The 12,165-nt window shown below is 48.0% G+C and overlaps 5 protein-coding genes across 5 annotated transcripts; 2 read left to right on the top strand and 3 right to left on the bottom strand.

Annotated features, from left to right (window-relative positions):
* Positions 1-178: 178 nt before the first annotated feature.
* Asppvi_009756 (uncharacterized protein) lies at positions 179-1,327 on the bottom strand (the record flags this gene model as incomplete). Its single annotated transcript, XM_043305604.1, has 2 exons — positions 179-1,110; positions 1,198-1,327. 2 exons carry the CDS (start codon positions 1,325-1,327, stop codon positions 179-181), a joined length of 1,062 nt encoding a protein of 353 aa, XP_043161539.1.
* Positions 1,328-1,498: 171 nt separating this feature from the next.
* On the top strand, positions 1,499-1,735 carry Asppvi_009755 (CDC26 family anaphase-promoting complex subunit; the record flags this gene model as incomplete). Its single annotated transcript, XM_043305603.1, has 1 exon — positions 1,499-1,735. The coding sequence occupies one exon, from the start codon at positions 1,499-1,501 to the stop codon at positions 1,733-1,735; it is 237 nt and encodes a 78-aa protein (XP_043161538.1).
* A 608-nt stretch (positions 1,736-2,343) lies between these two features.
* Positions 2,344-5,402, bottom strand: Asppvi_009754 (Zn(II)2Cys6 transcription factor; the record flags this gene model as incomplete). The annotated part of the gene is made up of 8 exons (XM_043305602.1): positions 2,344-2,662; positions 2,721-3,178; positions 3,232-3,785; positions 3,847-4,128; positions 4,199-4,540; positions 4,602-5,126; positions 5,241-5,285; positions 5,348-5,402. The coding sequence occupies 8 exons, from the start codon at positions 5,400-5,402 to the stop codon at positions 2,344-2,346; spliced, it is 2,580 nt and encodes an 859-aa protein (XP_043161537.1).
* A 2,557-nt stretch (positions 5,403-7,959) lies between these two features.
* Positions 7,960-8,652, top strand: Asppvi_009753 (iron-sulfur cluster assembly protein CIA2; the record flags this gene model as incomplete). Its single annotated transcript, XM_043305601.1, has 2 exons — positions 7,960-8,188; positions 8,279-8,652. 2 exons carry the CDS (start codon positions 7,960-7,962, stop codon positions 8,650-8,652), a joined length of 603 nt encoding a protein of 200 aa, XP_043161536.1.
* Positions 8,653-8,832: 180 nt separating this feature from the next.
* On the bottom strand, positions 8,833-12,077 carry Asppvi_009752 (116 kDa U5 small nuclear ribonucleoprotein component; the record flags this gene model as incomplete). The annotated part of the gene is made up of 4 exons (XM_043305600.1): positions 8,833-9,395; positions 9,571-11,799; positions 11,855-12,000; positions 12,058-12,077. The coding sequence occupies 4 exons, from the start codon at positions 12,075-12,077 to the stop codon at positions 8,833-8,835; spliced, it is 2,958 nt and encodes a 985-aa protein (XP_043161535.1).
* Between the last annotated feature and the right edge of the window lie 88 nt (positions 12,078-12,165).

Raw genomic sequence — 12,165 nt, 5'->3', positions numbered from 1 at the left:
ATGCCAGCTATACTCGTTCCCAATAGGACTATCATCAGTGTCGCATATTTAGCCAATGGTTCCCCCTTAAAAATACAGAATATAAGTACAAACGAAAAAAAGGTAGCCACTGGCGATTGATGCGAGTTGAAGCAAGAGAAATCAGTTCAGCCCGGAGCCGTCCTTCACCAGCACGCTTTCAGACTTTTTTCGCGGCTGCAGGGCGACCTGAAGCAAGAAGCGATTCAATTTTTGAGATAAGTTGTGAACTCTTTCCGGCACTCCGGTACGTCTCGTTATTATTGAGGTTCTTCACAACCTCAGCAAGGACGGATGGCTTATCGGCCAATACTGTCTCCAGTTTTGGGTAGTTTCCTTGAACGAGCTTTTCGACCAAGGCTCTCTTGTCCAGGGCACTCATCTGCTTAAAACCCACATCTTCAGGTTCCACAAGATCTCCTTTTCTCTGTGAGAGGGTATCGGCACGTTTTCGTGCAAGCTTTTGCGCCTCCGCCACTGCATTATTTTTCTCATCCTGATTGAGAAACTGGACGCTTCGCCCTTCGAAAAGTCGCTTGCCCAGTTCATGAGGGGGCACATAGCCATTCGGGAAGCGGTCGCTCAGCCAAGAAAGCTTTTCAACAACGCCTGCAGTCCGGCCAGTGACGCCTGTCGGTAAAGATGGCCAAGTCTCCGTCAAATTAGACTCAGGGGGTTGCGGTGTATAGCGAATAGGAACAGGCACGGATGCCTTGGACAGTTGGACATATGCTTCTTCAACCTCAGCCTGCGAGATTTCGTCCACCTCCTCAACGTCTGTGCGCTTTCGCTGTGCCCTCCCATTACCCTGCTTCCGCCCCTTGTGTACGGCAGTCTGAGTGCGATGTATAGTCCCGGATCTACGACCCCGAGTTTGCACTCCGGTCCTAGATCTCTGAAAACGGGGGCTCCGAATAATATTGGACGGTAGACTGCCGGCTTTCGGAACAGCGAGCGATCTCGCGTCAATCACGCGCTGGGGTGGATTCCGACGAGAAGTGACATTCACATTTGAATTACTGACTGTCCCAGATGCAGCGGAAGAGGATGCAGAAACCCGAGAGACAGACCGAGTTGCTGCATTGCGATGATCTGTACAGTCAATGACACAAATATCAGTAAAGAGACATAAACGATACCGAACTGGGAAACAGTGCATAATGCTATATCTTCACGTACTTCGTTGACTGGAGTGATTATTTGCCTGCTGATGGGAGAGCGTAAAGTATCGTACAGAGGTAATGATTCCATCAACTGGCATCCTACGGTCACGGCAACTCGCCAGAAACCTCACCTTCGTTTGGAACATTTTCCTCGCTGTGTTTGGCGGAGATGATGAGAAATTTCTTGTGTACTGTCCTTGATTACAAACGGCTAGCTCCGGGCAATTGACAACTCATCACGTGGTAATCACGTGGTATCCAGTCCACCCAGATCCGAGTTTGTTTTTCTCTAGACTTGCATGAGTGTATATTCCAAAATGCTACGTCGCAAGCCTACAGCTATCGCAATCACTTCGGAAGATGTCGCAAAGCTTGAGGACATGCGGCTTCGCAAGCGCAGAGAAGGAACTCAAGCCCACGCGCCTGAATCTATCAAAAGCACCTTGAGTCATACCGCCATCAACCCGAATGATGAATTGAAACCATTACCTGGAGACAAAGCGAGAATTGTCCGCTCTCGGGAGGAACGTATTGGCATCAGTCGGCGCAACTAAGTACAACATGACTTAGTAAGCTTAGATTCATTTTGGTGACCCAGTTCGATATTCTTGACACTGCTTTCTCACTTACCCGAGTTGGACTGCAGATCGTTATCATCTCTTGTCACGGCTTTCCTTCTGATGTCTGTCCTCCCTTATGACAAGAGCATGAAGGGTTGATGATTTGTTCCCGGCCGATCTCCATATACGCAGGCATTTTCTGTAGCCCAATTTGGCGACTTTCTCCATGGAAGGCAGGGCTTTTAAGCCCGTGCTCCTAAGAATAGTATCTATACAGACTTCGATTGCATTAGGCTTTTGACATGTTACATCAAGGGCATTGTAGACGAAATATCTTGTGGTCAAACAGAATTTATATACTACAGTGTTGACTATAAGGCTGGCAAGTCGACACGTTAATCTCTGGAGATCTCACCCTCTCGGGCTTGTATGATAGGAGCCGTGGCCCTACCCAGGGGTGAGAGAGAGACTACTCCAGTAATGAGAGAACGAGAACAATGAGCCATGATTCTCCATGACATTCGTCTTATAGGCTCAAATGAAAGGTTTGCAGATAATGAGCCAAAGTCGGTGAAGCATAGTGAACATGAGCACAATGATTTTTACCGCTGGCGTTTGGTGTTACTCTGCTCGCCAGTATCAATTGAGTGTGCCCACCTCCGCTTCAAGCCATTGGGATCATATACACTAGCAACGCTCTGTTGCCAGTCACGTGCCGTGAACAGGACTGGGTGTCCATTAAACTGAGTTTGAGGTAGAGGTTGGGAAGGTGCGATAGAAGAGACTTTCGTATGTGTCTCATAGTGAACAGGAAACTGGTTCGATATACCAGTGGTTCCTTGTGTAGAATGGTCTATGCCCATCGGCGGCGAGTTTGTACTCACATTTGACGGGCCGGCAGGGAATGCCAGGTCCCACTGGCTGATGAAGACGTCAGCAAACAACTCTCAAACAATCAAACAGGCAGGGAAGTACATACTTTATGATTCGAGTGGGATCCCAGTTATTTTCGTCAACTAAGGGAGCATCTACCGAATGACTGTGATGTGGGTGCGGTGCAACCATTACCAAAGGTTGAAGCTGACATGAGTCAGGCTTTGAGTCCTCAGTACCAGCCGAGATTGGAGGGGTCATTGGGTAAGCATAACACACTCTGTTCCGCACATTACTTGGAATCTGGTCCAATTGAGCATGGTAATTTGACCCAAGTGGTGGGCTGGGATGGTACGGTTCCGAGGGACTCCCGTAAGGAAATGTAGACTTGAGTTCGAAAGGGCGATTGATGTCAGCGGAGAACGCGAGCCGCAGGGAGTCAATCTGTGCCTGTATTTCGCGCATAGGCCAAGCCGAAGAACATTTCTCAAGGATACGCATGTGTCGCGTGAAGTAGTCTCTCGCATCCGTATGAAAATGAGGATCAGGGGATGTGATAGCAATCTTGGAAGAGTTAATGCATGCAGTACCAGATAGCACAATCACGTTACACTTACCAGATGCAGCATAGTGCATGTCAGAATGCAGTATATTGCGAAATTGATACCTCTTTGCATGAACAGAAGACCGCGCAGGCCGAACCGGTCTAAGATACCTTCCTGAAGCCTACACAGGCTTTTTGCGGAGGAATAGCACAACGCCATGTGAATCTTCCATCCTCCGCCGGCCGCAAAAGACTTGGACGCTAACAACTGTGGTCGATGTAATAAGATGATGCCGAGATGGCAATGCGAGTGCATATTCCCAACAAAATGTGAGGGTATCCATGGCGGCGAACCATCGCTAGGATAATTAATCTGTAAGTCTTGAGGGAGGCTTTGGAGCCAATCGGTAAAAAGTGGGTTTTTTTCAACAAATCTAGGATTGGCTCCCCAGTCTTTCTGCTTCTTGATTTTGTGATATATATCGGTGATCAAACGGATATGATAGGCGTTTCTCACAAAGTATGCATATTGCCTCGAGCGGTCAATTTCGAACTGGTCAAGGCCCTCTATATCTAGAGTGGGCCGCATATCTACGGTCTCTGGATCTACCCCGTAATCCGATCGGCCTAACAAGATCAGTCAAAGCAGTCAAAGCAAACGAAGTCACGTTAGCGGATATAGACATACCTTGTGGTGCACCGATCATCACTTCGACAACCAAGAGGGCTTGCCATACTCTTGTCTGCACAAGACATTCCACTGAATCCATTTCACAAGGTCTGCCCTGTGCGTGGGTATCGTAATGTTCATGGATGTCTAAATCCTTCGACATCGACACAATTGTTTTCACAGTTTGCCACGAACGATAATAATAACCCTTTTTCGGCAGAGACTCTCGAGCTTTCAATAGCAAAAGCAAAGCCTGAATCGTGCTTAAGCGTGGTACATCCATGAAACTGGACTCATGCCCTATCATTGTATGAGCATTGGTTATTTACTGTTTGTGCTCCATGCAAAGCATACAAAGTGACTAACTTACTGTTTGCCAATGCGAGCCACTGTGCGCCCTGAGCCGGATCGTCTGATAACCTGCCGGCACAAGCGAAAAGTGCTTCGAGGAGTAGAGGAGATATGGAACTCCGTTCATTCTGCCACTGGTAGTAAAGGTGAGACCGATGAACCACAGGAACGTAAGGATGTATATCGTTAAAGTAAATCTTGAAGTAATCCATCACTTCGTCGTCGGAGGGCATTAGCTCTGGGGGGATACGGATGGTGGAGCCCGCCCCAGTGCTTAGAGGTGGCAGTCTTTCCTCAATTTCATCGTGAACTGGAGCTTCCGCTTCCAATCGCTCTTTTCGTTGTTGCCGAATATAGGGTGCTTGATTTGCAATATCAGCAATCGTCTCTTAACGCCAAAGGACTGACGATATCTATCTTACCGATACCAGTTTCGTCGATTTTCAATTCACCCAGAACCTCGCTAAGGTTCTCGGCAGTAGATTGATCGTCGTCCGAGAAGATGCCAGTATTCGAGTTATCAAGACCATGATTTGGACTGGTGGGAAATACTTGGGCATGCTGGAAGGAATGGCTTGTCACGGGTAAATGCGATGACCGTACTTCATAGATATTGTGTTGGGTGGGACCAGTCGGGACGTATTGAGACATGATTCCGGCACCGTCGCTATAGGACTGACCATTCCCAGCAGTAGGCTGCATTCCAGCGCCGAAGCTCTGAGGCATTGTATAGGAATAATGCGAGGCTGAAGTCGCATGAGAAGCTCCTAAGGTGCCCATTGAAGTTGCCTCAAGACCTTGCTCCGACTGGAAGTCGCTATCCTGTCCAATGGTAGGAGGAACGCACACGAGCTTCAAACGAGTGCAAGCTGAGCAAGGCCAGGTATTCGTTGTGGCAGCGTCACACTTTATTTTCCGTTTTCTGCAGCCATTGCAGGCCCGCATTACTAGCAACGCATAAGTCAACAACCGGGATAAAGGATGCTCGGCCCTATAGTTCAGAACTGAAGTAGGGCTGGAGGGAAAAGAGGGTACAGAAAAAGAAGAGAAGAAGGACAAACCTTTCAGCCGCTTGTGCCTATTATGTTCATCAACAAATACGTAGTCTACATTGTGAGCAAGTTATTCATCTGAATTGACCAAAGGATCTTCCAAATCGGCGACTTACTCTTGTGCCCCTCTCTGGGGGGACCATTCGAAGGCGAGAAAGCGTAGCCTTGCATTGTGATGCTTGTTTTATGTGGATCAATGAGGCCGTAAAGGTGGAGGCAACTCAGTCCAGTAGTCACAGGGTCTACGCTCGTGACCAAGTTGTAAAACTGTCGTGTGAGTATTTATCCGCAAAGGCCCGCCTTGCTTCTATCAATCAGCAACAGATAACGGAATCACCAAAGGCCCCAGCTTCGGCAGGTGAGACTGTAGTAATGGAAGAGTATGGCTAGTGTGGTGAAGTTCCACAGTCACATTCGATATAAAATCGCTTGGACCATGCGTATCGTATGTAGAACGAGGGAATTGATATAGCCAGGAACCGACTAGCGCACTACGAGAGCACGTCAGCAAAAACATGACCTGAACGAACCATTCGGCCCGGATGAAACAGACTCACGATCGGAATCAGTGACCATCTGGCCGAGAACCGTAAAATGAGCTCTTTCCCGTATCTCCAAAAGCCTGTATCGATATAGTGGACGCCGCAAATTCGCCGCAATTAGGTATAAACTGTCGCCGATGTGTTGTCCTGAGTGTGCGGAGGCGACGGCTCCTCAACAATTATGCCAGGCGATTGATCTGCTATTCTCCGGATTGCGGGACGCGTTGCAAGGTCTAAGGAAATGATAAAACTTCTTTCTCCTTATCTGGTACAGTACCATCAGAGCTTGAGGAAATAATTGCGGACATTAAGGCGCTGACGTGGTAGAGAATGGTATGACAGTAGCTTAGATTTGCACTGCAGGTGCCCTCATTTGGTCATTAGTCATTGTTCAACTGGAAGGAATTTGTGAAAGGCGAAAGGATAAAGGTGCAAGATCGCAGTTACAAGTTTGTATCAACTGATGAAACAAAACCATTGCCTTCTTGTACCAAAAGAAAAAGGTCAAGGAATAATTTGAGGCTCGTGGGACTTCAATGGCGCAAGGCATATGCCAGGATACGCCGATGGACTGGGCAGGAGGAATCTTGTGGCGACTAACCAGATAGCTGATGCTGAGATTGTTCCTTGAAGGAGAGTAGAGAGATGTACGAAGTCAGGCCGTTCAATGAAAGACGGAGCGGGAACACGATGGCATGGGCCTACTCAGCTTGCATCGTCGTCCAAAACCTTCAGCGTATCATCGAGGATTCCTTGATAATAGATGACAAAGGAGGTGCACGAGCCTGACTTAAGACATCGCGCCCAATTGAAGATGGTCTTCCAAAGCGGACAGGTTTCAAAGCAGCAAAGGTCAAGGTCGGGATCAACGGCTAATCAATACAGGCAAGCGGCCAAGAAACACAAAAGCCACAGGGGGTTGCAGAATAGAATTCAGGTAACGAGGGGCAGTGAGATACGGATCGAAGGATGAGACTAGGGGATCGGCGACAGTGCGAATTTCCACATGGGGATATTGATAGGGTACTCTGGAGTATTAGGTAGATGATGAAAGGACAACTCTGCTACTTGCCTGCGCTTGAACTTCAGCTACTACCTCTTGGACACGCACACTAAATATTTCTGGGGTTATCGATGTTCTGCGGGGTGCTGCATACGAACCAGGTCCCAGAAGCAGAACTCAGAAGGTAGACAGATGCTAAGGTAGATACCCTATAGGTACCTTCAGTCTAGTAGAGAAATTGGTCAAATGATCATCCGTTATTTGGAGTGGAGGGTGCAGCAGAGATGTGGGCGGGCGGAAAAGAGCCTATTGAGTGATTCAAGTCTAGGTACCCGAGAGATTAAGGTATTGAGGGGGTAATGGTAATGCTGATTATTCCGATAAGGGCAGATTTAGTGCTCAGTACGGAGTAGTAATAGAAATCTCATACCAATTTTTTCAAAAACACCTCTGTAGGTATGATAGTAGTAATACCTAAGGTGGATATTAGGCACCTTGAAATCCGCGCTGCTTTGATAAGGTTGAGTACCGTCCATTGATTTCTACTCTTGTTTCTCTCAAAGTAAGGTCGAGGCATCTCGGGGCCATGCTCAGGTTTTGCCCCAACAGACCGGGAGGATCTATCTAAACATACGTCGAGATGATCCTCTCGCAGCAAAGGCTAGATAGCCATCATATCGGTTTGAAAACAACCACTAGAATACGTGAAAGAAGATTTCAACAGTAATATGAATCTATTGAAGAAGCATCTACAAGACGCTCTTTAATGGATTCAGCATCCTCTGGAAGATGACCTGATGATCAGTCGTCAGTATATGTATTGTATGTCTTTTTGCACACTACAACCAAGGTCCAGAGTAACCAGAACAGTATAATCCTTGTGCAGAGTCTACCGATTCATTGGTCTCACGGTTCTGATCTGAACAAGGGTCCCTGTGTAACTGGTAGACTAGTAGTTAGTAGATATCTACTTCGGTGTGGTAGACATTGCCGCGCAGTTGCTGGCTCTTATCTAACCAACTACTTGGTGGGGTGAAACTTGGCACCTACCTAACTTTTGGTTGAAGCATGCCTAGACTACATAAAATATTGCCTCCCCCCACTCGTCTGTAATAAATGCTGACAGTTCAGCATATTCTCTCAACGCTACGAAACCGGCGAGTCTCAGGCTTGCCAATACAAAATGGCCTCTGAAATGCAGAACTCGAATCCGATAATCCTGAATGCCGCTGATCTGCCAACTCGGCTACCCAAGGCGCCGCAGAAGCCCTATGCTTATGGAACTGATATTTTCAGTTCCACTCTTCAGTCGCTTGGKCAGTCGGGGGATTCCTTCTCCCTGATTTCACACCCAGACTCCGAAGATGATAATGACATGTCAGATGAGCCCATAGACGAACAAGAGATTTTTGGTAAGAAGTGAATGGTTTCTTTTTGCTTGGTCCCGACTTGGCTGCACTCAGAAGAACTAACTCATGAATGTATGTCTAATCATTTCTTAGACCTCGTCTCAACCATATCTGACCCGGAGCATCCAATTTCGCTGGGTTCACTAGCTGTTGTCTCACTCGCAGATATTATGATCAAGCCATCTCTTCCCCATGTACCCGGATCTCCTCTTCGCACTGTCACAGTCCTCATAACCCCCACAATCACACACTGTAGCCTGGCTACCGTTATCGGTCTCGGTGTACGTGTGCGGCTCGAGCAGTCACTTCCGCCCAGGTTCCGTGTGGACGTGCGAATCAAGGAGGGAACACATAGTACTGCCGATGAAGTTAACAAGCAACTTGGTGATAAGGAAAGAGTGGCAGCTGCACTCGAAAACGGAACGTTGATGGGTGTTATCGCCAAGATGCTGGAAACATGCCAGTAACCAGAAGTTAGCTGCGTGTCCAGTTCAGGTTTCAAACGCAGAGTCGCCAGATTGTGGCGTTCGCAGGCCTATTCTTTGACTCGACAATACGTTGTTTCAAATATTCGACATTACGTCTACATAATAGATCGATACTTTTGGTATGCCTTTCTCATTGGGTTTGAGCAGGGAACGGGCCCATCACGAATCCAAAACGCCACTTTCCTTCAGGCCTTTCCAGAGCTCCGGTTCCAGAAATTTACTCACTGTCACATCTTCTGCCAAACCTTTCCGTCTCCTTGTTTTCAATACAAAATCTCTCGCTGTGGCCATCGCGGGCGCCATCTCGAGTGGCTTTGTCTTGACTTCGCGGTCCAGCGGATCGCCTGGAACGACACTCCATCGGTCGAACACAAGACTGACCGCAGCTTGACCTTGAGTATGAATTCTGAGATCCGTTTCGAACCCGAAAGAGTCAATAACCGGAATTAAGCCTTGCACCGTATACAGCGGTGTCCCAGCAATTGGCCCGTCTGACAGAACATGACCCCTTCTGCGTGAGAGCACTGTGTATACCGAAGCCACAGCATCCGCAGGCCCTGTCATGGTGCAAGAATATATGGGTTCCATCAAGCGAGGTGACGCCATGAGGAAGGAGGAGTAAACGGCACGCCGAGCCGTAGGGATTATCTGGCCACCTCCCCTGTAAATGGCCTGATCAGCAAGAGATACATCTGTGAGCCTGAACTTTGCGTTTCGTATTGCTGCTCCAAATTAGTCTTCATGTATGGTCATGTGTTGAAAATATAGGGAGTGGCTCCACAGGAAGAAAACACGGATTTCGAGAGGGGAGAAGAGGAAGTTTGAAGGGGAGGAGAGAGGAGGTGGGAGATCGGAAAGAAGGACCGAGTAAAATTAAAAAAGAAAAAGAAGACTTACGTTCCTCGCAAAGAGGGCCTTCCCGCGTGCCCCAGCTGAAACCTTGTGTGATAGAATCCCTGACATTTCCAAGTAGTTTCTTGTCCACTTGCGACGGTAGGGTGTCGTCTTGTAGAATATTGGGTCCCATCTCATCAGGGCCGAAAGCCCAGATACTTCTAGCTGCGAGTTTGTCCCAATCATATTTGTCTTCAAAGAACCTCGCTACCTTGCGGATTGGATCTTTGATACTGACCCTGCCACTCTCGATGTCTTCGGCAATCCCGTCATCCAAAGGCTCCGCAACCATGGTAATCTTATTTTTCTTATTTGGGGTGATAGAATAGCACATGATAGCCGAAGTCTCAACGACAGTTTCGCAGAAACGAGTGACAGGGTCGGACACCTTGATCTCCATCTCCGAATAAAGTCTTCGAAGATCGTGGAGCACGCAATCCATGTAAAGTTCTCCTGTTCCCAAGACCACATGCTCACCGGACTCTTCTACTTTCGTTGAGATGAGGGGGTAGCTCTTATTAATCTTGCGCAATCCGTCGAGCATTTTGGGAAGTTCTGAAGGGTTAACTGGCTCAACAGCAACCTTGAAGACAGACTGTGTCATGTGCCGAATAGGTCTGAAGATGTATGCTTCTTCGTCATCTTCCAGCCTCAAGGGGACGATTGTGGCAGTCTTAACGATGGAATTGTCCACACCACCTAACAGAACGAAGTTTCCCGCAGGAACACCACTGGTCGGGATGCTATAGCAGGTCTCAGCAATCCATGTATCCGATATAGTCGCTGTGACCATGTCTTCCTCATCCTCAGGTGTATAGCCCTCGCCCAACACGCGGACCGGCTGACCAGGGCGCGCCGTCCCGCTCATGACTCTCCCAAACGCATGGAACTTGGTAGCATCTGTGCTGGTAAAGAGCTTTGTGACATGGACGACAAGCGGCCCGTCGGGGTCACAGGCTGCCATGGCAGCCGCGACTTTCGTATCAAGGTGGCCGGTATAGTACCTGTCGAGTGTTCTTTGGGCTCCTTCTACTGGGGAGGGAATATGCTGTACGATCATGTCCACAAAACCAGTCGCAGGACCAAAGAAATCATTGCAGACCATGTTGAGTAGCACCCTTGCATCTGACTTGAGCTGCGACGGTTTCAAGTTGATACCCACACCCGCAAGCGTTTCTTTCAGGTCATCTGGGCTTTCACTTATGGTGTGAGAGTAGAGTTTATAAATAGGCTCCAGGACGAATTGAACGAAGGTCCGCTTGGAATTCTCTTCCACTCCTTTCCGAGTGAACTTTCGGCTTCCTGGGTTGAAGAAAATATCCCCCCAAAGACGTAAAGCAAAGTCAGACGTTTCGACTTGGGGATAAGTTTCGGCATACATTTTGGCAAAAGACTGTAGGGTAAAACACCACTCCATAGAGGCACATGCAAAGGCGACATTACCCTTTTCAGGGCTCAGCCGATACCTTTCCCCTTGTCCGGGCAGAATCCTCTCGATAATAGTGTTTACCTCTTCGACCACGTGCTTCAACTTGAAATAAGCATCATTCGGCGGAATCTTCAACTCCAAAATCAGCCGGTCCATCTTGTTCACGACCATCGTTATGGGAAGACCTTCCAGCACGGCGTGCTTAATGATCTGTTCCGTATTCGCTTGCACGCCTTCGACAACATCCACAACCAGCACGATTCCGTCGACGAGCCGAGACGATGTGGCAACCTCGTCCACGAAGTTCACATGGCCGGGAGTATCAATAATATTGAAAAGATGAGATTTTCCTTTGGTGTTCTGGAGTACTAAAGTCATAGGTGCTGACTTTATAGAGAGACCCCGCTCTCGCTCTAAGAAGTGAATATCGGTATAGCGGAGCTGTTCCTCTTTCCGCTTGCCTGCTCGCTTCTCTAGACGCTCTGTCAGATCATGCGTCTGCGTCACAAGCATGTCCATAAACGCTGTTTTCCCATGATGAAGATGGCCAACAAGCGCGATGTTCCTTATTTGATTAGGAAAACTGAGCAAGTCTGTCATAAACTCTCGCGAGAAATGAACGGGTGGCAGCTCGGCCTCCTCAATCGAAAACTTCTTCTGCTGAACGGGAGCGATTATGGGTTGCGAAAGTGGCTGCGAATCCTCCTCTTGGACTAAGGTTTCAACCTCTTCACCGTAGACTTGCTTTGCACTAGGATAATATTGTTTGTCTTCATGTAGGACGACCGCATTCGAGGGGCCCTCTGCATACAAAGTCAGAACGAGTGAGGTAGTAATGCTTCGAAAAATGCGACACACCGTCAACCTCCATCAATTGATCTGCATTCTGGTTTTCATCTTCTTCCTCCCCAAATGCTTCGTCAAAAGCAAATGCCTGCGGCTTGAGATCTTCATCTTGGTTTTCCTCGTCAGAGTCTGCAGGCTCTCCAATGTAATTGCCGAACCTAGAGCCAGGTTAGTTGAGTTCTATTTGTATAAATCTTTAATTCCATATGACATACTCATCATATAGATCCTCCATTGCGCGATTAAATTCTGAAGCTGAACAGATCTGGCTCCAAACGTTGGAGCGGATGCCTTTGCTCAATCCAAAAAAGGTTGTCTCAAAC

Source organism: Aspergillus pseudoviridinutans (assembly GCF_018340605.1).
Source record: "Aspergillus pseudoviridinutans IFM 55266 DNA, scaffold_7, whole genome shotgun sequence".
Taxonomy (NCBI): domain Eukaryota; kingdom Fungi; phylum Ascomycota; class Eurotiomycetes; order Eurotiales; family Aspergillaceae; genus Aspergillus; species Aspergillus pseudoviridinutans.
This window is presented reverse-complemented; position numbering and strand designations above follow the sequence as displayed.